Genomic DNA, 26,562 nt, shown 5'->3' with positions numbered 1-26,562 from the left:
CTTTGCCCTTTTTCTGTTCATAATTTTTATGGACAGTATTTCTAGGCATAGCCAAGTGGCTCCCACTTGGGTGGTCTCAGAATCTCAATTCTGCTTTTTGCAGATGATGTGGTTCTGTTTGCTTCATCAGGTGATGGCCTCCAGCTCACACTGGAATGGTTGGCAGCCGAGTGTGGGAATAACAATCAGCACTTCCAAATCTGAGGCCATGACCCTTAGCCAGGAAAGGTTGGAGTGCCCACTATGTGCCAGGGACAAGTTCCTGCTTTAAGTGGGGGAGTTTAAGCATCTTGGGAGGAGCACAGAGTAGAGTCGCTGCTCCTTCACATTGAAAGGAACCAACTGAGGTGGTTCAGGTATCTGACAAGGATGCCTCCTAGATGCTTCCTGGGTGAGGTGTTCCAGGCATGTCCCACTGGGAGGAGGCCCTGGGGCAGACATGCTGGAGAGATTATATTTCTCGGCTGTCCAGGGAATGCCTTGCTTTTCCCCCAGACAAGCTGGGGGTGGCTGGGGACAGGAGGGTATGGGCTTCTCTTTTTAGGCTGCTGCCCCCATCACTCTGCCATCGATAAGTTGAAGAAAATGGATGGATGGTGGATTGCTTTTCCAGCCATTTTTTTGCTCACATCCTATCTTTTTTTAGGATGAGCTAATATATTGTAAAATAAGTAGTAATCTCATGTTAAGCATTTTACACGTTTGTTACTGTGATCTATGAATAATTAATCGGTGGTAAATAATCTGCAAATTATTGGATTCTTTTCTTATATGACAACTTTTTTGGAATTAGGATTGTACTTTTTCAAATGTTTTATGCACATTCAAGATAGACGGCAATAAATTACACTGGCCCATGATTTGTGACAAGGGAGGAAGATGTAGTTATTATAAAGCTATTGCAGCTATCACAGTTTTATAAAGTGTTACCACCCATTCCTTTAGTGGAAAATCTCTATTACACAGCATATATAAGAACCACCAATAATGTTATAAAAATCCAAAATAAAATATGAAAGTCTGACAAAATTAATCTGATAGTTTATTTGATTACTTATCCTCTTACCTATCTTGGAATTGGTGCACCTTTCATAAAAGAAGGCAATTTATATTTGTATTTAAATACGTCACCAAAAGCTGTTAATGTAAATTAACCATAGGTCTTAAACCCTATTCACATGAGCATTTTACTGAGCATAACAACAGACTTCAATACACTTTAATAATAATATTATGTTCAATTTATTTACAAATACAGATGAACACGGCATGGTTTATTTTTTCCTGTACTTTTCTGAATAATAGTTTGAATTACTTTATTAAATGAAAAGCATTTTCAATGATGGCAAGAAAATTATTACAAAACAAATTGTGGCACCTTAGCATTCAGAGTTAATACATGAAATGATTTTAGCATGATAGAAAAATCTTTTTAGCTGTTTAGAAATTTCCTTCATTTTGAGCCCATAAATGAATGGATTAAGCAATGGATGATAGAGCACTATTTGTAATGTCATTATTAATCGCGCAGTTTTGGGAAAATCTGATTCTACTCGAGCTATGCTTACATCATAGATACTTAAACAGGAGAAGCTAAATAAAACTAACAAATGGGGTAAACAGGTCTCCAAAGCTTTCTTCCTCACGTCTTTACAGCTTTGATAAGTGAGGATAAAAATGTTTGAGTATGTAAAAACTATGAAGAGCATAGGTAATATTACAAGATCTATTAAAGCAACTACAAAACAAAACTGCACCAATATGCAACCTATGTTGTCTTTCCTTCATTCATTTACAGGTATTTGAACTTGAAATATATCTTGGAGTACATTCATCAGTCAAATGTGCACAGTGAATCATCTTACTCTGTGAAAGGTTTTATTAGGTTGCTTTGTCCACCAGGGAATTGTACTGTGAAGGTCACAGTAAATCAAAACTGGATTATAGATGGCAGACAGTTGGTGTCGTAAGCCACCGCCTCTGTTCAAAGATGGTCGCTCATAGTGGACATAAATGGCTTCTTTCACTACTCTTTCAAACCATATGTCTTCTCTGTCCAAAAAGAGAAGACAGATAGATTTCTGTCTATGTAAGCTGCTACACTTGTTTTTCGACAATTTACCACACATGACTTTAGCATATACCAATGTTAAACATTGGAGTAGTTCTTACAGAACAAAGCATACAGTTAGGGCTGGATCAGGTAATACAACATCCTCCCTTTGTTATGCTGCAGTAGGCCTAGAATCTTGGGGGCTTTCCATAATGCACTTTTCCTTTACTCACCTCTTTTCACTCACTATGTGCTTGTACATCACTCTGCATTTAAAGAGTTATTATTAATCTCTGTCTCTCTTCTACAGAATGACTTTTGTACTGTCTTCCTCCCCTCACCCCAACCGGTAATGGGTAGATGGTTGCCCCTACGTAAGCCTGATTCTTCTTGTTTAAAGGGGGTTTATTTTCTTCCTGTCACCAGGTGCTTGCGCATAGGGGTCACCTGATTGTTTGTGTGTATTGTTGTATTGTATTATCTTTACCTTACAATATAAAGCATTATGGGGCAACTGTTAATATTGGCAAAATCTGAATTAAATGGAAATGAGACGATTCTAGGGAAGTGAGTGACCGCCTGTCAATTCTGAACTCCTTACAGGAACACAGGACAAAGTTCAGATGGGCAAGCAAAAAGTTTTGAAAGTTAACTAGGAAACAGGCAAGGAAAGCAGACTGCACAATGGAAAATGGCAGGACTTAGGAGATTAGAATCAGTAAGTCTATTTGCAGGCAACTATAGTGGTGTAAAAAGTGTTTGGCCCTTCTTGATTTCCCATTTTTTGTATTTTTGTCACACCTAAATATTTCAGGTCATCAAACCAAATGTTAATATTAAACAAAGATAACACAGATAAACAAAAAGGGAAGTTTCCTAAATATAGGTGGCCCCCTTCAAACTCGGGTCTTCTACAAGAGGCCTGGAAGCTTCAGGGTCCTGCACAATATCTTTGCTGTTCCTATGATTGCACTCCTAGGAACAGCATCTGACAGAGATCTCAGATGATGTTCCCAGGATCTGCTGGAGCCGCTCGCCTAGCTTGGGAGTCACTGCATTGAGTGCTCTGATTACTACTGGCACTACTGTTACATTCACCCTCCACATCTTCTTAAACTCTCTGAGCCCTTGGTACTTCTCAAGCTTCTTGTGTTCCTTTTTCCTAATGTTGCTGTCATTTGTTATCATTTCGACTATCACTACGCCTATTTTCTTCTGCTTTTCTACCATCTCTATGTCTGGTTGGTTAGCCATCACCATTTTGTCCGTCTGTATCTGGAAATCCCACAGGATCTTAGCTTGGTCATTCTCCAACACCCCAGGGGGCGTCTCACATTTTGACCTCGGGACTTCGACGTCATATTTGGCACAGATGTTTCTGTTTACTATGCCAGCCACTTTGTTATGGCGGTCCATATATGCCCTGCCCGGCCAAATTACATTTGGCCCGCAGGCCAGAGTTTGACACCTATGTGCTAGATTGTCTCAGGGGCATCTTTACACTTTCTGCATCTGAGGTCTTACCTTGTGCAGTAGACCCCAGCCCGATGGATCTTGTGCTCAGAACTTGTTCTTGTGCTGCCACAGCGGTGTTCTTAGCCCTCAAGCTTTTTTGTCTGGTACTGAAGGGCCAGCATTTCCTAGTCAGGACCAACAATTCAACAGTGATCTTTTACATAAACAGGCAGAGAAGAAACCTGTTATGGTGCATGGGTGTCTCTAAGAGTCACCCATGCTCTGGGCCATCTGAACCTGGGAGTAGAGGGAATGGAGGTTGCACCCTTTGATAGTGGCCCAGATTTGGGATCTTTTTGCCTCCCTCTTCAGGTAGGAGGAGAAGTGATTCATCCATGCACAGATCTGTGGTGTTAGAAATGACTGAAAGAATAATAGGCTCTGTTTTGAGTTTTGTTCAAAAGTTATGCAAAAGTTATGCAGGCTTGTTGTGCAAACAAGCCTGCATAACTTAATAAATATGGAATTTGAAAAATAACAAACCTAAAAAGAAACACTAGGTACGAGATACATGAGTACCTATGATACGGTGATACTTTTGGTAAACAACCATTTGACTAACATGTCTGTCTCACCTGGCTCTTGTTCCCTCTGTGTTCTGTCCTCGTTCTCCATCTCCCTCTCTCTCCCTCTCTGTTCCTCTCTCTCCCTCTTTGTGCTGACAATCAAGCCAAACACCAACATCATTGAAACCAGATATTTACAAACTCTTCAGATAAAAACACAAACACTTTTTTAATTGTAACATAAAATCAGGCTAAATGTTTATTTTTTTTAGGTTGATAAATATAAAAAGCACATTTGTTAACTTTAAGAGTAAAGAGAGAAACTATCTGTATTTCTTAATTGTAAATGGCACCAAATTGTATTCAAAATTGAGCCACACTTATGGAGCTCCACAGTTCTTTCCCTGGTGTTTTGGTTGATATCTCTTGATTTTCCTATGTCAAAGAAACAGGCTCTGTGTTTTGCCTTATATGCATCCACGGGTGTGCCACCAGTTTACTCACATGGACTCTACTAACCTATCAGAAGCTTCTTCAGCTCAGAATGGAATCGTCTGGAGTTTTCTTATTAATTAACAATAAACTTAGTGTATACTCCTAAATTTGATGAAAGTGATAAAAAACATAGACAGCTCTCTTTATTCTGACATGTAACTAATTCAAAAGATATTTCAATATTTATTTATCCAAAACAAAACAAGTTTACTCTAAATTGATGTTGTACAGTAAAAAAATGTTCTTGTTTTATGTTTTCCATAAAGTGTATGTAAATATCTGGTTTCAACTGTGAATATCCTGCTGTGTATTGAAATTCCTCTTGTTTTGCATAGAAATATACTGAACAACATACAAAGCATAATATATAAAATAACATCTACCTGAGTGTTTTCTTTGAAAGAAGCCCCTTATGTCCATTCTTGTATTCTGAAACCAATTTATTTAGCCGTGGAGGGTAACAACTGAAAATATGAAATAAACACAAATGTAAGCTAAGACTCTCTAAAGAAACAACATTGTTGTTGTTCGGCTTTTCATTTCGCCATTTGTTGATTCACTTGAAGAACAAGTAATGTAATATGGGTCAAGTGATCAGTTTGATATCAATCTTTCGTGATACACTGTCATATTTACATTGTTTGTACAGTATGAATGATTTGCTTTGGTACCTGGTCAAACTTCAGTTCTCCTCTGTCTGCCTGGCTCCACTTCTCCAACAGCAAACTCGCAGGCAGCAGCTCCCCACAACCGAGATGACAGACCTTGCCGACCGTACATACAATACACAAACATCACATTGGGGAGACAGGTCAGGCTAGGTAGCAAGGAAAAAAACATCAAAATGCGTAACACAAAAGGATAATACAGGAATGCACAGATATTAACACACCATAGCACAATAAACACAGACAAGCAACACGGGAAAGTGTTCCAGTGTGTACATCTGATCTGGGACCGCTGCAATCTTCGACTGCGCCTCCAGCTGACCCGATGTCCACATCAGAGGGGAGGTAAGCGTTGGAGGTGGCGTTGGATCCGGGGTAGGGAGGGTGATGTGTCAGCGAGTGCTTATCAGTATCAGTATATGTATGTGTGTGCGTGTCCATAGTTCAGCTGAGACCGCGTCCTTCGCCCTGCCAGGCCCTGCCAGGCCCTGCCAGTGTGCACTATGTGCTTCAAATATTGTGTGTAGTTTTTGTTTTATACAGTTGTCAGCCAGGCATCTAACTATGAAAAAATTACACTCCAAAAGACCCTGAGCTTCTGAAAAAACAACCCGGGCTTAAGCCCAGTAAGCCACCCCGCCACTGGTTAGCACATGTGATAACTTTGACTTCAGAAGGTAAAACTTGTTCAAAATCTGTGCTTGAATCACATCTTGTTTATTTAAAATCCATTATACTAGTTTACACCATAGTCAGGTACGCTTCGAAGGCTACTCTTTAAATCTCCTATTTCTGATAATTAATACCAAACTTTTTAATACAAGGCAAGTTTAATTGCTCTCTTAGGCCAAAAGACAAAATGGCTTGTTGACCACTTTATCCTTTTGACAGTTACGTCTGTGATAGTTACAACTTAGTGACACATTGTGGAGGCCATTGAAATAATAAATTCTCTCCTTCTCTCTCTTCTCTCTGGTGTGAAGACCCAAAGGTACTGGATGTTTGTTGTGATATACTACATTAGATCAGGTTCACGGATCCTGCTAATGACAGTGATACATGGGAAAACATCCCAAAAGTCCTTCATAGTAGCTACTGTGAGATAATTAGTTGTTTAGAGACTGGCTGTAGTCAGGCCACTCCTCTGAGGCTTGGCCTGTTGTTTTACACAGTGCAGGTGGGATGCAAGCTCACTAATGATACTCATTACAGTAACCTTATATCACCTATGGACTGTCAACTTAATTTCTGTCACCTAATCCTGAAGTAAAATTGCATAAACATACAGTTGGAACTTACTTTTTTCTTCTAAGACCACACACACACACACACACGGGTCTATGTGGTATGGAGGGACTATCCTACGTCAATCCGCCCGGTGGTGGTTTAAGTGGACTACCCTTTTCAAAGGACTTAGAGCCAAGGGAGTGAGGTTAAAGTGTTCGAAAAAATCTGAAAAAAATTTGGGTCACTTCAGACCTCATACACTCCCTATAGAAGTCTAGATACACTGATACACACCAACCAGACTCTATTGTGTTTTCTGGAGACATTGTCCACTTGACAACAATGTGTTTTATGAGGTCCAAAAAAACAATATTGGGTCTTTAAAGGGACAATGATGTAATATTTAAATAGCTCATCATTACCATAAATACACATCTGACAGGACACAGGATTACTGGAACATCATTTTATTAGTGTTCTTGGATCTGAACATTAATTTTAACCATAAATAAAAAAAGAAATCTATGGACAAAAATGCCCACGCTTCCCACAGAAATATAAAAATATAGAAAACAGAAAAATTAAAAACATTTAAAATGAATTTTAATAGTTTAAAGGTAAATATTAAGGGGAGAAAATATGCATTTATAATTTTTTATTTTAAATATAACCCGTCAAAAAAAAAAAACCCTAAATAAATTAAATGTAAAAATTATGAAATACAAACTGCTTCTGTATTTAACAAGAACTTTTTTTTTCTTTAAACAGAACATCAGTGTTAACAACAATTGGCAATCTGACCAAGATGTAAAACCACATCTGGCTAAACAGTTATTTTAGTTCATTTTTTTTCTGCCTTTTTGCAGTTAATCCTCTGTTTCTTACAAAATCTCTTATGTTTTGAACTGTTCTTCCTGCCAACACCGGATCTTCTACCAATTTGCAATGACTGCATTCATTTTTGGTGGCTAGTTTCCCTTCGTTTATGTGGTCTTTAAAATGCCTCATCACTGCAGCAACCTCAGCCTTGGACCACATGTTTTTGGGAGCTCTTCGGGAATTGTTGTTGCACGTTGTTGTTTGATGTTTCTCAAGTACTTAAACTCATACTGTTCACAGATGACACCAACATATTTTTCAGTAGCGATGATTATACTGATCTTGTAATGACTGTAAACAGGGAGCTAAAATTAATAAAAAAATGGATGGACATAAATAAATTATCATTAAATATAAATAAAACTAAAGCAATGTTTTTTGGTAATTTAAAATATAATGTAGAATTACCAATTATCATTGAAGGTGTACCAATTGATAATGTGAGTGAAAACAAATTTTTGGGAGTTATAATTGATAACAAAATTTCATGGAAACCCCACGTCAGACACATAAAAACCAAAATTTCCAGAAGCCTCGCAGTTTTGAACAAAGTGAAACAATTCCTTGATAAAGATGCACTTCGTACTCTGTACTGTACCCTGGTTCTTCCATATCTTACATATTGTGTGGAAGTGTGGGGAAATACATATAAAAATACAACTAATCCATTAGTCACAGTACAGAAACGAGCACTGCGTATTATTCACAAGGCTGGTTATCTAGATCATACTCACAAATTCTTTCTTCAGGCAAAGTTACTTAAATTCCAGGATCTGGTTAATTACAATACATCCATAATTTTGTATAAAGCTTTTACTAAACTTTTACCGGCAAATTTACAAACTAGATTTGAAATTCGAGAAAAGGTTTATAATGTGAGAGGCTTTGGAGAATTCAAATTACCCAGAACTCGAACAACCCGTAAAGGCTTTTGTGTGTCTGTATGTGGTGTGAAAATCTGGAACAGTCTGAGTTTACAATTGAAACAATGCAAAAATATTCATAGATTTAAATTTCTCTACAAACAGTTGGTCTGGTCACAGTATACTCAATGATGGGTTTTAGTGTGCTCTGTAATGTCTGTCCTCTTACCATTGCTGATATGGATTCCAAAATAAAAAATAAAAAAATAAAGTGTGCGTATGTATGTACATATATGTACTTGTGTGTGTAGATATATATGTATGTATATGTATGTGTGTCTGTTACTTGTAGTTATTACTGCCTGTTACCTGTGGTAATGCAATTTATAATTTATATATTCTGTATTCAGTTATGAAGGCTCTAATTGTTGGTTGCGAGCTGCCGCTTAGATGCTTGTATCTGCCCGGGGCTGTTGATGGGTCTGTATGCAATGATGGGCGTAGCTGCGGGATGTTTATTGTTTTTTTTTTGTTGATGAGTGAGTATAGGGGTGGGATTTAATAAGTTTTCTTCGTCCCACTCCTTTTTCAGGGAAGTTTTGTTTTTTGTTTTGTGTATTTTATGTTCAATATAGGTATTTGTTGTGCCTGAAAATGAATAAATAAATGAAATGAAATGAAATGAATTGTGGGATTGAGCAGCATTTTTCTCTGGAAGATATATAAAGTAGTAGTAGTTAAAACAAACAAAAAACCAAACAAAAAAAACAAAAAACATTTGCTTGTTAAAAGAATGGATGCTACCCTGTATTAACTTCTGAAATGTGTTGCTACCATCAATATCAAAACGAGCTAAAATTCTCTTTGAAAATTTATCAAATTTCTAAAATGAGACAACATTTAGTGTTCCGCTGTGAATAAAAGACTAAATAAAAAGTTGAATAAAAGTCTCTTGATGCATGCTCAATCATCCAGGTAAGTAAATCCCAAAACGTTGATTCTGTTAATCTGGACGTAGCGTTTTCAGTGGGAGAAACATTTTGTCACTCATCCAAGTGACTTTTTGCCACCACTCTGCAGTTTGCCATATGTTGCAAAGTGATGAAACAATAATACGCTTAGAGAACCAACTGCACCCCTTACCTTCAGAGGGAGCAGCAGTCTCACTTGCTGCAGGCATTGTGAGTGGTCCTTCATCTGCTGATTACACAATTTGATTAAGTTTTAATATTTGTAACAAACATTTTATCCACAGAAACCAAGCTAGTGGTAACTTACCACAATCTACAGTGTCTTGGAGCTGCGCTGTGTTTGTGGAATCAGCTACTGCATGTACAGGCTCACTGGTGCCACACGCCGACATTGTGAGTGCTGTGTCATCATCATCTGATTCACTCTCACTGTCCTTTGTTTCAGCATCACTTAATGCAATTTCATCTGAGAAATTGTGGGGGGGGGGGGGGGAAACAAAACAAAAAAACAAACAAACACAACCCCCCCAAAAACCTCACATTAACAACGAGATATGACAAAATACAGAACAAATACTGGAAATTATAGTACATAGTTTTACTATTTAAGGCCACCACTCTGCAGTTTGCCAAATGTTGCAAAGTGATGAAACAATAGACTTCAAGAACCTTAAATCATGGACATTTAACAGAATGGTCTGTGCTTTTAGGTTTTAATTCTGTTGATAAAGCATAATATTCAACTACTGCCCTAATATTTGCTCCTTTCAATACAAACCTTCTATTTTGATCTCATCCAGTGATTTCCCCTGGATCTGGGAAAGATGTCCTTTTTCCAGTGTTAAAAGCAGTTTGGAAATCTTGGCCAGCTGTGTTGTGGGAACTGGTAATCTGTAGAATTCGCGGTGAACGCGGATATCATGACCCAGGAAATCTGCAACCTGATCAAGTTCGTTGTTTTTCAAATTAAGGACTTGTGAGAGTGTGGCAACATGTTTTCTGAGCTGTGTCGATCTTAGATACTCAGGCTGCTTTGCTCCACACTGGTGTGCATGAACACGCAAGGAGTCCATTCCTCTGTAATGACTCATTGATCGGGGTCTTGCAAAGAGGTAGATATTAGTGGCACAAATACCACAGTCAGGCCTCCTACTAACCAGTAGTGACAGAGCATCCAGCATGCTTGGTGTTAGCAGAACCGGAACATTTCTGTCCCTTTTCCCCATTATTTCTATTCTACAGAAATAGTTACAGAGTCTCTGTTCCATTTCTGAGAGCCCCATGGCAACATCTGTGTGGAGTGCTGTTTTGTCTCTTTCAAGAAAACTTTTGAGGCGCATCTTTGAAACCTCTCCAGAACGTCTTCGGTTGAACACAATGATTTGTGAGAGTGTAACTTGTGCAAGTTGGGCATAATTCTGAGCTGTGGCTTCGTTCTCCAAGCTGCAAAAGGCACTTTCTGCAGATTTTTGAAGGTAGTGATGGAGAATCCGAACATCTTCTGTAAAGGGCAATGTTGATGGCTTGTTAAACTTTGCCTCACTCAATGTGTTCAAGGCACGGTGAGACACCATCTCGGACCATTTGGAGACATACAACTTCTTGAACGCATCAGTGGACTTGATTAGGGCTTCATCCTCTGTCATGAGGGCACGACAATGGATAATGTCAGACATTTTATGCAGTGTATGTCCCAGTTTCAGCGCAAGGCTTGGAGTTTTGTATGACAGTGTCTCTTCATCAAAACCTGAAACTTTCTTTACTGCTTGCACAACTCTCTGGAAATTAGCAGGCTTAATAGCTTCTTCCATGTTATGCACTGAGAATTCTGTGCGCAGACACAACAACAAACGTCCCGCTTCACGAAGCTTCTGTCGTATATAATCATACTTTGTAGGGTCTTGTCCATGTTTATTGTAGAGGGACTGGGCAAAGTGAATAACAGTAAAGTCATTTCGCACAGCTGAGGCAATCTCATCTTGTTTCATAACAGCAAGAACCTTCCAGACTCCACTTGACACCTGCGGATAACACTGAGACTCCAGAGTTAAAGCCAGGCCGAGTACTTTGGTTCTTCCAGGTTCTTTATCCGTGTCATCTTTTGGTTTGTTCGGACATCTGCGGACATGTCTCCAAAGATCCTTGCGAACATACATCCCTTGACAATAAAAGCAATGAGCAAACTTTCCCTCTACTGCTTTAATCTTGGGTCTTCTCTTCACTTTCAGTGGTCCCACTCCACCATGCAAAACTGCAGCATTATGCTTAAAATTTCCCTTATTTCTCAATTTCTCTAACAGACTTTTACGCTCGTTTGAGTCTCTAGGCAGGGAAAATGCATGCACAACATCAGGAGCCGTTTTGTGCGTTTTCAGGTGGCGGGAAATTTTAGCTTGTGGTTTGCCACAAAAATAGCAGTAATTTCTTTTACTTAAAGTCATTTTTTCTGATTCAGTTTCGCAAAGCTCACTTTTATCTTGTGGCTTGTCCTTTGTCAAGTTGTGGATTAAATTCATTGAATCTGATTGTTCATGCGCTTTGGAGATGTCATTTTGGCATAGCAGACCTTTTGATGTGCTTGGCAATAATGAGATGTCTTCATCTGAATCTTCATCATATGACTCTGAATCTGGCACATATTCTTCTTCTGATATGCTGTGGTTGCCATCATCATCACTTGATATTTGATCCTGAACTGAATGTGGCAATCCATCCTCCCCTGAATATTCAGAAATTTCTTCTTTCTGGAATGTAAGAACAAAAGTTATTTTAATTGATCAATACTTTAGACAGGTAAAAAATAAACTGAAAAACAAAGTCAAGCCAAATATGAATGGGATACACACCTGTGTTGACTGGTGGCAATTCTGATTTGCCAATTTTGCAAGGCAAGATTTGTGCCAGACCCCTAAACAAACTGAAACACATTTTGATAGACTTAATTTAGCTTTGCAGTTCTATTTAAGTGAAGTAGTTTTTTGTCAAAGCATTGCAGTAATGTCAAATGCTGAAAAAAAAAAAAAAACCAAACTGTTCACACTTAAGGATATTTTAATGACTACACATACACTGCTAATCACCCCCCCCCCCCCAAAAAAAAAGGACATCCCAGATGTGAATGAAGGAATTATTCTTATTAAATACTTTGTTCTTTAGGTAGTGTGGGTTGTAGACCGTCTCATGCTACCACTAAAATGAAATCACGGCCAGCATTCAAAAGTGACCATAACATCAGCCAGAAAGCATAGGTACTGAGAAGTGGTCTGTGGTCACCACCTGCAGAACCAGTCCTTTATTATGGTGAATTGACTCTAATTTCCACTTGTTGTCTACTCTATTTGCAAAACAGCATGTGAAACTGGTTGTCAGTGTTACTTCCTAAGTGAACAGTTTGATTTCACAGAAGTGTGTTCTGACTTGGAGTAACATCGCATTGTTTAAGTGTTCCCTTTATTATTTTGAGCAGTTTATGTTATGGAATGGGGAATTGAGGACAATCCCAAGTATACCATTTTTACAAGGTCCTGCACCAATGAGGTAATACTACATTTCTTTAATTAGACGTGACCACCCATTAATTAAAAAGGGAGCAGTGTTCATTTCAGCTAGTCTTAACTTGTTGAACTCTATTAATGCTTTTTACTATACACTGTACCTATTCACTAAATGTCTCACCTTTGCACTTATAGCCAAGCCACTTGAGGGAGGAAACCGGTCCCACACACTGAATGCACTTGTCCAAAGATGATATTGTTGTGCACACCAGACGATGATTGTGAAACTGTTAGCAAAATATTGCAACATTTATTTGTTTTGGACAGTTGGAAAGGTGAGGTGTTTTCAATTCAGTTGCAGATATCAACTAATAAACTTCGTCCATGTAAATCACATCACACCCAGGTGACTGCCAAACACACACACACAGCATCCATAAAGAATGATGATAGATTAAATTATTAGTTCATTAAGTGGTACACTGGATTATATTTACCCTTTCAGGCTCTGGATGTTTCAGGTCCAGATCATTGTTTGGAAAGCTGTTTGGTTGCGGCTTTAGGCAGCTCACAGTCTTCTGAATCTGGCTGGTCTCAGTCTTCGTGTGTAACAGATAGAAAATGAAGACAAAAGAACAGTAATCTGACAGTTACTAAAAATGCATCACTCAAGAGGATGAATAAACCATTTCACTATCGGCAAATAGCGTAGGGTACACATCGTGCATGAGAAACATTCATTAAAATCTGTCCTAGGTCAATGTTACCTCTTCAAAATCTTGCACTGAAGAAGAATGCATGGCTTCTGAGCCTTGCTGAGGCATTTCTTCATCAAGATCCTGCAACAAAGAAAAGATGGCACAAAGATTAGACCAAGTGCTCTTCTTGCAACTGTACTGGGCAGGCCTGTGCTTCTGTTTTTAATTTGCATGTGTGTGTGTGCGCGTGGGGGGCTTTCCACTCAAGAAATGTTTTCTTCTGAAAAAAATACTGGCTACAATAATTAACAACTGATTCCTTTGCAATCATCCATCCTCTTCCACTTATCCTTATCAGGATTGTGGGGTAGCAGGTTTGGGGCCTATACCAGCTACCATAGGGCAGTACAACCTGGACAGATCACCAGTCTAACATGGAAGGACAAGCATTTGCATTCACACCAAAGGGCAGTTTTGAATCACCAGTTAACCTAACCCCATAAGCTACATCTTTGGACTGTGGGAAGAAGCCAGAGTACACAGCCAGAGAGAACCCATGCACTACAGCAGTAAAAAGTGCCTAAAACAAGTTAAGAAGTTGTATAGTACTATCTATCTTAATGTTCAAGCCTGAGTTTCAAAAAATTTCAACATAGAAACAAAGCACATGCAGTCAGTTCTGCATGCTGTAGGTCAAACTGTCAAAAAATACGAGAAGACCCCTCCTAAAACCAGAGTGATGTCACCATGAAGCAAACTTTGACAGAGTCCCCCAATAACAGTGTGGTCCTCCTAAGTCACATTTGGGTGGTTAACACACACACACTCAGATGTTATCCAGACTTGCACTTTGAAACAATGAAAAGGACCTACAAGCCACGGTCCATGTAAATCACATCACACTCAGGTGACTGCCAAACACACACACACAGCATCCATAAAGAATGATGATAGATTAAATTATTAGTTCATTAAGTGGTACACTGGATTATATTTACCCTTTCAGGCTCTGGATGTTTCAGGTCCAGATCATTGTTTGGAAAGCTGTTTGGTTGCGGCTTTAGGCAGCTCACAGTCTTCTGAATCTGGCTGGTCTCAGTCTTCATGTGTAACAGATAGAAAATGAAAATACAGTGCATTTTTGAAGACGCTTTTGAAACATTAAATAAACTGTATGAGAAAGATAAGTTTCAAGCTAATGTCTTTAAAATATTCACTGTCATGTATAGAGAATTTAAGGCCCTATGATTAAGAGACAAATAGTCAGTGTGATTTCTTTATTTTTTAAGCCATTGCTAAAGGAGTAAAACAATCACCTGTAGCAGCAACGAACTGTCACTAGGGCCCATTTATCTTCGAGGGCCAAAATTTAAAATGAATCTAACTAAAGAGGCTACACAGCAAAATCTCCAGTGTTAAATTAACACTAGAGAGTGTCTATATGGGTCCACACAACACTGTTGAGTGTTAAATGAACACTTTTGACAGTGTTATATGTTTAAAAGTAACCTAGTCAGTTTTGAAGATTAACAGTGGCTAACACTGAGCAGTGCTGATTTTCTAACACTGGAATATTTCTAACATTTTGAGTTATTTTCCAGTGTTAGAAAATCAGCACTGCTCAGTGTTAGCCATTGTTAATCTTCAAAACTGACTAGGTTACTTTTAAACATATAACACTGTCAAAAGTGTTCATTTAACACTCAACAGTGTTGTATTTAACACTCAGAGGTGTGGACCCTTATAGACACTCCCCAGTGTTAATTTAACACTGGAGATTTTGCTGTGTAGAATCACATTAAACATCAATCACTGTTAAAATTTAGAAACCAAAAGCCATTTTTTATTTCTGCATACCTGCTGATATTTTTTTAGTGCTTTTAGAGGGCTTTGATGTGGCAGCCATCACAATTGCCTGTTTTCCATTAGTACCTACCCCTGTTTTTCCAGTAGGTTATAGTACCATGTAGTTTTTCAGTAACTACTGCACCAAGGTTCCAAGTGATCCAAAGTGATCAGAAAATTTGACATAGACTGAATGCCACCAGGTGGCTGGTCAATGGTGTCACTCGATAAGTTATGAGTGCGCCTCCTTCGTGAAAATCCAAGCCATCATTTTTGAAACTCTGAAATGTTTGAAATAGCGACCAAAATTAACAGCGTGATCCCTGAATTGAACACTAAAGTATAGACTGAGCAGGCATTTTGTCACCTTGACGTCCATGCTTGCTGTGGCATTTATATCACTGGATGCTCGGCTGCATTGCTATAGTGACCCCAGACACAGTAGGTGATACTCAATTTCAGTGAAAAACTAGATGCCCTAAGTCACGTTAAGCCAATTTGAGTAGGTACAAATGTAAAAATGGCTTACGGTATGCAATTTATCAGTTCCAAAAAGTACAATTGTAGAAATACCTTGCATCTCCAGAGCCAATCCGAGTCACCATAATTATAGTCTATTTCTTCGCCTGGACTTATGTCTCTGCTTGCAAATAAGCATAGATGGGGCTTTCCATTGATATTTAATATTTTCATCTTAGCACTTGGACTGATGTGGTTGTCGTTGACAAGTCTGCCTAATGACCCATCTTCTTGAGATGCATCCACACTGTGGGGTTAGGCAAAAAAGTATTAGCTTAACTAGTTATTTAGGAAGCTTTTTTTTTCATAAATCAAAAGCAATGTGTAATTTAATCTTCAGGCTGTCATGATAAACTCTGGGTCTCCGCTCACATTCTTCTTTTGTTATGAGTTTACCTCTGTATTCCAAAAGGAAGTCTCCTTTTTGGAATGGAACAGTCGTGAAAATGCCCCGACCTGAATTGCAGAGGCATACCAAGTGAGTGACAAAAGACAAAGTGACAAACTCCAAATCTAATCCAAACTAAAGACCAACTTACCTTTGAAGGCATTTATGTAGTGGATATCAAGTCCCAGTTTGTCCCTTCCAGCAGAAACATGACAGACTGCATCCTCCCGTGGAGGAATGCGTCTCCTTCGCATGTTCTCCTGTACGTTTTGATTGGCTGCATTACCAAAGCATATAAAGTATTACGATTATCGTCATCATTGTCATCATCATCAGTAGTAGCAGAACTAGCAGTAGTGTAGTTTACAGCATAAACACAGCTGACTTATTCATAGTCCTAATTTATGCCTTCTTTTAAAATGTTAAAGGCCTAGTACTCAAAATGGCGACATGTGACATTTCTGTAATGGCGACTGCAGAGAGTGATACAAGTACTGAGAAAGCTTAGGCATCAAAACTGTAAGAAGTTTTTTCTTCAGGCATATAAATAAATACACGACTAAATACACTTATACCCTTGCTTTTATTTTAGGGCTGTCAGCAGAATGGACAGACATTGGACAAACTGCCCGAAATTAGCTAACAGCGACATCAGGGATTTTGACTCAGACTGCGCTGGTTTAATTGTTAATCGCGTTAGTCGCTGTTACGGCTGTGGCCATAAGAACACTGTGTGGGCTGTTTGTTCTGTCTCTTTACTGTGTTTAAGACTCTTTACAGGTCCCTCCCCTAATGAAGAGTAGTGAGCAGCTGATTGGACCATGGAACAGGTGACCACATTCAAAAAGCCGCTCTGACAGCTCCAGAGAGAGAGAGAGAGTGTGGAACGAGCGAGTAGCCTGACAGCCGTCGCAGTCCTGACCCTGGTTTTCCCAGCCTGTGTTTATCTTGTGTATTTGTGGGAGTGTGAATTGTAAAAGCCGCTCCTCGTGCATTAGCTGAGAGCTTAGGCACTCGTGGGCTGAAGCGGAAGGGGTGAGCTGCCTTTTCTTTTGGAATCGTTTTCTCCTGTTTTCTTGGTCAGGGAGCGAGGGATAGCTCTGTCATTTGTTTGTTCTTTTTTCTTTCTTAGGGTTTAGTTAGTCTTTTCTGGTGGGACTTAGTTGGTTTTGTTTATTATTTTGGCCTGGGCTCACCCTGGAGCTATGCTTCTTGTCCTTAAATAAAATCACTTTTTTTACTCACAACTGGTTTGGATGTTTGGCTTGGGAACCAGGGCGGGGATTTGTCTCTCTCTCCTCCAACCTTATGTGCGTCCCTACCCGCCTAGACTAGGGGCGTAACATAAATGGGGGCTCGTCCCTTTTCGTTCGTGTGATTGGTTCGTTTCCTTTTTGCGTTTGTGGTGGGGGGGAAACGTCGTGCGCGAGTTTTGCGGCTCTGGAGTGCGCGGATGCGGTTGGGTGTCTGCGGTGTTGTGTTTTCCTTTTTCGCTTTGCTCGTGATGTCGTTTGACATGGATGATTTTGCGCAACGTCCCTCCATTGAAAAGTTGGAGCGGTGCACAAAAGCAGATTTGTTGGTAGTGGCTAACTTATTCAGGGTGGATGTTCCGTTGAATGCTAAGAAGGCGGAAATTAAACACTGTTTGGTGGAGAGACTGGTGGACAGGGGAGTGTTTGGGGGGCAGAAAACCTCGCCGAGTGGGTCTGGGAGTTTGGAGACGGCAGTGGGGGCGGAGGCTGCTGGGGCCGTCCCGAAGCCTTCCAAGGGGCGGATGCCGTCGGGGGCGGAAGCTCCTGTCGACATTCAGTCTCCTGTATTTGACCCGGCTGGCCAGGTTGGGGCGGGTTTGGTGACGGAGGATCTCAGGCTTGCCCTTCGCTTGAAGGAGGTGGAGTTGGCGGCTAAGGCTAAGGAAGTCGAGCTCATGCATCTCCGCATTCGAGCTATGGAGCTTGATCGTTCTCGAGCGAGTGACGCTGCTCCCGTTCCTGTAAGTACACTCCCCGACACTCCCACCATAGACCAGTTTAACGCTAGCAAACAGATTGTTTTGGTACCTCCTTTTAGGGAAGGAGAGGTTGACTCATATTTCACTGCTTTTGAGCGCATCGCAACCACTTTAAAATGGCCAAAGGACGTCTGGAGTCTGTTGCTGCAATGCAAATTAATAGGAAGAGCGCAGGAGGTCTGTGCGAGTCTTTCTATTGCGGACAGCTTGGATTATGAGGTTGTCAAATCCACTATTTTGCGGGCTTATGAACTTGTCCCAGAGGCGTATCGACAGAAGTTTCGTGCCTGTCGCAAGTTTGATAGTCAAACGTTTGTGGAATTTGCACGTGAGAAAACTGTCTTATTTGACAAGTGGGTGGCTGCCAGTCACGCGGAGGACTTTACTCAGCTAAAGGAGTTGATCCTGCTGGAAGAGTTCAAGACATGTCTCCCTGAAAACATTGTCGTGTATCTTAATGAGCAGAAGGTTGGGTTACTGTCTAAAGCCGCGGTCCTTGCCGACGAGTTTGTGTTAACTCATCGTGCTGCACTTTCGACAGAGCGCCGTGAGTACACTTCCTCACCTCGTCCTGTCAGAAGTTATAGGGTTTCCCCTAAGCGCCAGACACGTTCTGCTGCTATTCCTATGTCAGATCGCAAATGTTTTTATTGTCATGAAATCGGGCACCTCGTTGCTGCTTGCCCATCACTACAGCGCAGGGAGCAGGCCAACACGGTGAGGAAGCCGAAAAGTGTGGGTTTCGTTCGTTCTATGTCAGCTTCCACTTCACCTAGCAATGGAGTGGGAAGTGAAGGCTTTGATGAGAGCTACCGCCCTTTTGTGTCGGAGGGGTTTGTTTCGTTGAATGAAAAAGAGGAGGATCGGGTGCCGATCATGATTCTGCGTGACACTGGGGCCGCGCAGACTCTTATTTTGAAGGGTATTCTACCTTTTTCTGATGACTCTTTTTGTGGTTCGGATGCTCTTGTCTGGGGTGTAAAAATGGATGTACTACGTGTGCCACTGCACAATGTGTTTCTTCAATCGCCGCTCGTTTCGGGTTCGGTACCGGTTGGCGTGCGCGACCAGTTGCCAGTGCCCGGAGTTGCGATGATTCTGGGGAATGATTTGGCTAACGGAAAAGTGTTTTCTACCCCGAGAGTGGTTGAGATACCGGTGCCTGATATTTCATTACCTAACCCTGTCGCTGAGGAGCATTCCTCCTCTGTTTTTCCTGCTTGCGCGGTAACTCGTGCGCATAGGCGCAAGTACGGTGACGTGGATTTATCTGATTCTTTTCTCTGTGCTGGTGGTGGTCCGGAGTCTGAATCTGAAACCCGTGTTCCACTGACGGGCGACTCTGAGGCGATGCTGCCTATTAGCCCATCAGTGACACCTCAACTGTCTTTGGAAATCAACAAAAAGGAGTTGGTTTCGGCACAGCAGAGTGACCCAACTCTTGTGAGTTGTTTTTCCGCTGCCAACTCTAGCGACCGGTACCCTCGTGTTTATAGTGTCGAGGATGACGTGTTGATGCGTACTTGGTATCCGCCTACAGCTGGTGATTTGGGTTGGAATGTGTTTAAACAGGTTCTGGTGCCTCAACAGTACCGACCCAAAGTTCTTGGTCTTGCCCATGACAGTTTTTCGGGACATTTAGGTATTAGGAAAACCTATCACCGCATTCTGCGTCATTTCTTTTGGCCAGGATTGAAGAATGACGTTGCTCAGTATTGTCGTTCTTGTCACACCTGTCAGATTAGTGGTAAGCCTAACCAAGTCATTCCACCCGCTCCATTACACCCTATTCCAGTTTTAGGGGAACCTTTTGAACACATCCTCATCGACTGCGTTGGTCCGCTCCCTAAAACAAAATCGGGTCACCAGTACCTCTTGACTCTGATGTGTGTTGCTACCCGTTTTCCCGAGGCAATTCCGTTGCGCACCCTTAAGGTTAAACCAGTTGTTAAGGCATTGGTGAACTTTTTCTCTATTTTTGGTTTACCAAAAGCTGTTCAAACTGACCAAGGCTCTAATTTCATGTCTAGGATTTTTGCTCAGGTTTTGCAGTCACTTGGCATTAAACATCGGAAATCTAGTGCCTATCATCCGGAGTCGCAAGGTGCGCTCGAGCGGTTTCATCAGACATTGAAATCGATGATGCGGAAATTTTGCCTTGAGTCTCAAAAGGAGTGGGATGAGGGGTTGCCGCTGCTTCTTTTAGCAGTGAGAGAAAGTGTGCAGGAGTCGTTAGGATTTAGCCCTGCTGAGCTGGTGTTCGGTCACACAGTGCGTGGCCCCTTGCGATTGCTTAAGGAGAACTTCCTGTCCGACACTGTTGCCCCTAAGGAAAATGTGTTAGACTATGTGAGCTCTTTCAGAGAGCGTTTGCATAAAGCGTGCGCAATTGCTTAAGGAGAACTTCCTGTCCGACACTGTTGCCCCTAAGGAAAATGTGTTAGACTATGTGAGCTCTTTCAGAGAGCGTTTGCATAAAGCGTGCGCAATTGCACGGGATGCTCTCAGTGCAACACAAGGTAGGATGAAGAGGAAGTTTGATGTGAAGGCTGTGCAGCGAAAATTTGAGGTTGGTGATAAAGTTTTAACACTTTTACCGGTCCCTGGATCTTCCCTCCAGGCCAAGTTCAGTGGTCCGTATACAGTGCAGGCGAAATTGAGTGACACGGATTATGTCATCGACACCCCAGAGCGAAGGAAAAAGTGCCGTGTGTGTCATATTAATATGATGAAGCCCTACTTTGCTGGTGGTGTGTCAACAGTTGCGACTGTGGGGGTGCCGGTTTCCGAAACTCGGTATGACCCAGTAGGTGACGATTTGGTTTTCGGTTGTGCTGTGGGCTGCGCACGACTTAGGAATTCTGAAATCCTACGTGATTTAAGGTCACATTTAACTGGGGTAGACGATGATGTCCGAAATGACGTGTGTCGGTTGATTGAAAATCATCCTAATCTTTTCTCGGACACTCCATCCTGTACCACCGTGTTGGAGCATGATATCGATGTGGGGGACCATCCTCCAATCAAACAGCATGCCTACCGGGTGAATCCCACTAAGCGTGCTCTTTTCCAGACAGAAGTCTCTTATCTGTTGGAGAATTGTCTTGCTGTCCCTAGCTCTAGTGCGTGGAGTTCCCCATGTCTCCTAGTGCCTAAAGCGGATAAGACCCCACGGTTTTGTACAGATTTTCGGAAGGTGAACAGTGTGACCAAGCCTGACTCCTATCCTCTGCCCAGAATGGAGGATTGTGTTGATAGGGTCGGTTCTGCGACCTTCGTTACCAAGCTGGACTTGTTAAAGGGCTATTGGCAAGTTCCCCTAACATCACGTGCGGCCGAAATCTCTGCTTTTGTTACTCCTGACCATTTTCTCCAGTACACTGTCATGCCTTTCGGGTTGCGCAACGCTCCCGCCACATTTCAACGGCTCATGAATATCGTGCTGGGCGGCGTCTGCAAGTGTGAAGTGTATTTGGATGACATTGTCGTCTATTCAGACACCTGGTCAGAGCATATGGAGACACTCACTGATGTGTTCCATCGCTTGGAAAGGGCATCCCTCACCCTCAACCTCGCCAAGTGTGATTTTGGTAAAGCCATGGTAACATACTTAGGAAAGCAGGTGGGTCAGGGGCAAGTGCGCCCTATCTCGGCCAAAATCCAGGCCATACTGGATTTTCCTGCCCCTCAGACTAGGCGTGAGCTTCGCCGTTTCCTCGGCATGGTGGGCTACTACCGGAGTTTCTGTCAAAACTTCGCGGACGTGGTCGCACCTCTCACTAGCCTCACTAGTGTGTTGAGACCTTTTGTGTGGACCTCTGCGTGTCAGAGTGCGTTCCGGGCTGTTAAGACTCTCCTGTGCAGTGCGCCAGTGCTGGCCGCCCCTGATTTTGCACGCCCTTTTAAGTTGGAAGTGGACGCCAGTGCAAACGGGGCAGGTGCCGTATTGCTGCAGGAAGACCATCATGGTGTGGATCACCCAATCGGCTATTTCTCAAAGAAATTCAATGTCCATCAGCGAGGGTACAGCACGATTGAGAAAGAGGCCCTCTCTCTGCTGTTTGCATTGCAGCATTTCGAGGTGTATGTCGGTGGCAGTCCCTCGCCTGTGATTGTTTATACCGACCACAATCCCTTGGTATTCCTAATGCGGATGCGGAACTCGAACCAAAGGCTGATGAGGTGGTCCCTCCTGGTGCAGGACTTCAATTTGGAAATCCGTCATAAAAAGGGCACAGAGAATGTGTTAGCGGATGCCCTATCCCGTGTTTTCCCTTAAACATGACTGTCCAAAACATCTACAAAGGAGATGTCTTTGATTTTGGGAAGGGGGGTGTTACGGCTGTGGCCATAAGAACACTGTGTGGGCTGTTTGTTCTGTCTCTTTACTGTGTTTAAGACTCTTTACAGGTCCCTCCCCTAATGAAGAGTAGTGAGCAGCTGATTGGACCATGGAACAGGTGACCACATTCAAAAAGCCGCTCTGACAGCTCCAGAGAGAGAGAGAGAGTGTGGAACGAGCGAGTAGCCTGACAGCCGTCGCAGTCCTGACCCTGGTTTTCCCAGCCTGTGTTTATCTTGTGTATTTGTGGGAGTGTGAATTGTAAAAGCCGCTCCTCGTGCATTAGCTGAGAGCTTAGGCACTCGTGGGCTGAAGCGGAAGGGGTGAGCTGCCTTTTCTTTTGGAATCGTTTTCTCCTGTTTTCTTGGTCAGGGAGCGAGGGATAGCTCTGTCATTTGTTTGTTCTTTTTTCTTTCTTAGGGTTTAGTTAGTCTTTTCTGGTGGGACTTAGTTGGTTTTGTTTATTATTTTGGCCTGGGCTCACCCTGGAGCTATGCTTCTTGTCCTTAAATAAAATCACTTTTTTTACTCACAACTGGTTTGGATGTTTGGCTTGGGAACCAGGGCGGGGATTTGTCTCTCTCTCCTCCAACCTTATGTGCGTCCCTACCCGCCTAGACTAGGGGCGTAACAGTCGCGATGTCGGCATTAACACGTTTAAGCCACAATAATGCTTTAACACCGAGTAAATCCTAACACGGGTTAGCCCGCTTTTGACGCGGTTAGTCGTCAGCCCTATTTTATTTACTCAATGACAAACGCTGGGGCCGTTTTACTTCTTCAAAGACTCACTAACAGTCCATAAAGCATAAATTAAACCAGTTTAATATAGGCCTGTGCACCTATAATTTCATATAGTATTAAAGTCATGGTGCATTTTACATTAAAAAAGGCTTACCTTTGTGTTTTTAATCCGTCTTCGTATTGCCGTCGACATACACTTGTTAAAGGGCACGCGCGCGAAAGTTGTGGCGCCGTTTCCTGTAGGTACCGCCTATATATATAGCCTACCAATCACAATGACTTCCGGCCGTGTGTATTGAAAATGTGTATTAAATTGCAGTACCTACACACATCCACTCTAACTTGAAACGTCGCTGTGCAATACACTGGAATACACAAAAATCAGGTGAGGGGTATAGGTGGACTTTTAAGAAAATCAGAAAATCTTTTAATTATAGTTTAATAAATGAATTTACACTACAGTTTAAGCAAATACAGGTCAAAAGATAAATAATGACCTCATAAGAAGTAGAAAAAATTATTATTTAGACACTTAAAAATGCATTTACAAGTCATGTTTTAGGGGGACACATGAATACACAGCAAAAAGTCGAAATGTCCCCGGAGCCCAGGTACAGCGCAGGTCAAATGTCAATCCATACCACATAGACGCACTCACACACACACACACACACACACACACACACACACACACACACACACACACACACACACACACACACACACACAAACCACAAGCGCACACAATATAACCTTACATAAGAATATATAACCTTTGTTTGGCTCCAAAATTTTATAGCCCTACAGGAATAAATCTAAAAAACATCATCAATTCATCAGTGGAAAAAAATAAAAAAATGAAACTAGTTGTAAACCAATTACATAAAAAGAGCACTGATCGAAAGAGCGTCCATTTAATATTGGAAAATTATTTGGTGATGAGTATATTATGAGTATTATGAGTGATAACCTTAGTGTGTGAAATTTAAATTTACTGCATTGAGGTAAAGCAGGACAACCACAGAGATGAGTTGACTGTCAGAGGCCATTAGAAAATAATTTGTAACCTTCACCAAAGCTGTTTCTGTCTTGTGATGAGCTCTGAAACATGACTGAAACTGTTCAAATAAACAATTTCTCTGACGATTAACAGTTACATATTTTACAACTATTTTTTACAATTACGACAATTTTTGAGATAACAGTAAGGTTGCCTATTAGTCTATTAGCTAAAACATCTAAGTGAAGAGATGGTCTTCTAAGTACTACTTCCAGCTTAGAGGTCTGTGGTACACAACCGATTAATAGTGTAATACTGAAATATATCTAACATTCATTTAGAAACTTCTTTTTATTATAGTTATTTTTAGACTGTTTTTTCCTGTATTTGATTATGTGAATTTAGAAATTCAGTAAAATATATTTACTGGCTATATTATAAAATGTATTTAATTCAAATGTTTACTTTCATGTGAGGTAATTAAAACAAAATCCTTTAAACTACTCTGAAGAGTTACAAGATTTGACCATTATATCTCCATAAAAAAACTGCTCATTTCGCAATAGTCACACCACATAATGAAATTCAGAATCACATAAACCTACATATAAATCAAACGGAAAATATATACTTTAGTCAGACCTACAATTTTTTGGTGATGTCAATCCATATGTTTTCAATATGCATTCTGAACCCTATTTCATTTACAGAGGGCTGCAATACAGATAAAAAAAACCTCGGCATGTTAATTCTCTCGCTTCCTTATGTACTTGTCCTCATGTCAAACTACTTCCTCCATATTTTCAGTTATCTTCATACATAGTCTCAGCTTTTGGATTTGATTGTGAGAACCAATAAATATGAAATCACAGTATAAAATTATGAACACATTTCTTTATTCAGAAATCTATATGGGAAAAGTGATATCAGACAGGTAGGATCTTGCTATTTTCTTACTTTCATTTAGAATTTTAAATAATGATCCGCTCTCTGTTGCACAAGGAAAAGGCCCAGTTTTTGAATCTCACACTATGACCACAGAAATCTGTGATATTATAATACAAAAGAGAAAAAGCTATATATTTTTGGTTTTCATTCAATCAATCATTTCAAATGTCCTTAAACTGTATATGAAGAAACAATATTATGAATAGGAGTAATGATAGTAATATTTTTTAATGAATGATCCAAAAATTACTGAACAGAATCACATGCTTTGAATAGCTGGAGAAGTTTATCAGTTTTTACACTGAAAAGAAAATGTCTCAGAAATGATAGGTCTTATTAAAGACCTACCAAAGATCAGATATCATTTAACACCTCTTAAATAAACACTAAAAAACAATTTTTAACAAAAGACTATAAAAGTCTACAATAGTTTACATTAGTTCAAGAGAACAACCTTTTGAGGTTTTTAGAGATTTCTTTCATTTTTAGTCCATATATTATTGGATTGCAAAGAGGGTTATATGTTATAAATTGCAATGTCATTATAAAACGTGCAGTTTTAGGAAACTCTGATTCCAGTCTAACTATAACCATATCATAATTAACCAAACAAGAATAGTTAATTAGAACTAGCACATGAGGCAAACAGGTTTGTGCAGCTTTTTTTCTGACATTTCCACAACTCTGACAGGCAACTATAATTATCTTTATGTATGTAAAAAGTATAAAAAGCATGGGGAAAAGTGCACCATTAAATAGAACAACCATACCATATATAGATAGTTCTTTTGAAGTTACACAATAAAGATGATTTACAGAATTGTTACAAAATATACCTTTCAAAGTAAAGTTACAGAGTGGTGTAATAGAATTTCTTAGTACTGGCACTACAATCTGAATAGCAGGTAAAAACCAGGACATTATCAGGAAAATACTGACTCTTGTTCTTCTCATGATAGTTGGATATTGCAGAGGTTTACATATAGACACATATCTGTCATAAGCCATAGCTGACAGCAGTAAGAATTCTGAACTGCTTAAAACATAAAACATGAATACTTGAAAAAGACAGGCGTGATACAAAATAATCTGTTTTTCAGATAAGAAGTCAATCAAAAGCTTCGGGTAGATGACAGTGCTCAAAACAACAGAATTCACTAACAAAGCAGCAATGAAAATGTACATAGGCTCATGAAGGCTTTTTTGAACTATGATGACCCACACAATAGTGGAATTGCTGCAAATTATTAGACCGTATACCATAAACATAATTACAAAATAAATATATCTGTATTTCTCCACTTCCACATGACCACCAAAAGTTATATATGTTATATTCATTTCAGCATTCATGAAAATCAGATATTACAAACTAAAATTTTAAACAGGCAGA

General features: G+C 40.5%; 2 protein-coding genes across 4 annotated transcripts; both read right to left on the bottom strand.

Moving 5' to 3' along the window:
- Positions 1 to 1,379: 1,379 nt before the first annotated feature.
- LOC146690326 (olfactory receptor 6N2-like) lies at positions 1,380 to 26,522 on the bottom strand. 3 transcript variants are annotated; one of them, XM_085435352.1, is made up of 3 exons: positions 25,932 to 26,522; positions 4,594 to 4,603; positions 1,380 to 1,726 (listed from the first exon to the last, which is right to left on the bottom strand). In XM_085435352.1, the coding sequence occupies exons 1-3, from the start codon at positions 26,520 to 26,522 to the stop codon at positions 1,380 to 1,382; spliced, it is 948 nt and encodes a 315-aa protein (XP_085291478.1). The 3 variants fall into 3 exon arrangements, with proteins under 3 accessions (XP_085291478.1, XP_085291476.1, XP_085291477.1); XM_085435350.1 differs by lacking the exon at positions 4,594 to 4,603 and having other exon boundaries at positions 1,380 to 1,751; positions 25,935 to 26,522; XM_085435351.1 differs by lacking the exons at positions 1,380 to 1,726; positions 4,594 to 4,603 and having other exon boundaries at positions 25,611 to 26,522.
- On the bottom strand, positions 9,707 to 11,843 carry LOC146690327 (uncharacterized). Its single transcript, XM_085435349.1, has one exon. It carries the CDS (start codon positions 11,691 to 11,693, stop codon positions 9,945 to 9,947), a length of 1,749 nt encoding a protein of 582 aa, XP_085291475.1. The 5' UTR covers positions 11,694 to 11,843; the 3' UTR covers positions 9,707 to 9,944.
- Positions 26,523 to 26,562: the final 40 nt, after the last annotated feature.

Source organism: Copadichromis virginalis, linkage group LG16, assembly GCF_057382275.1.
Source record: "Copadichromis virginalis isolate Kocher_CV1m ecotype Utaka linkage group LG16, C_Virginalis_male_GT1.1, whole genome shotgun sequence".
NCBI lineage: Eukaryota > Metazoa > Chordata > Actinopteri > Cichliformes > Cichlidae > Copadichromis > Copadichromis virginalis.
The sequence above is the reverse complement of the archived record's forward strand: the minus strand, read 5'-3'. Positions and strand labels throughout refer to the sequence as shown.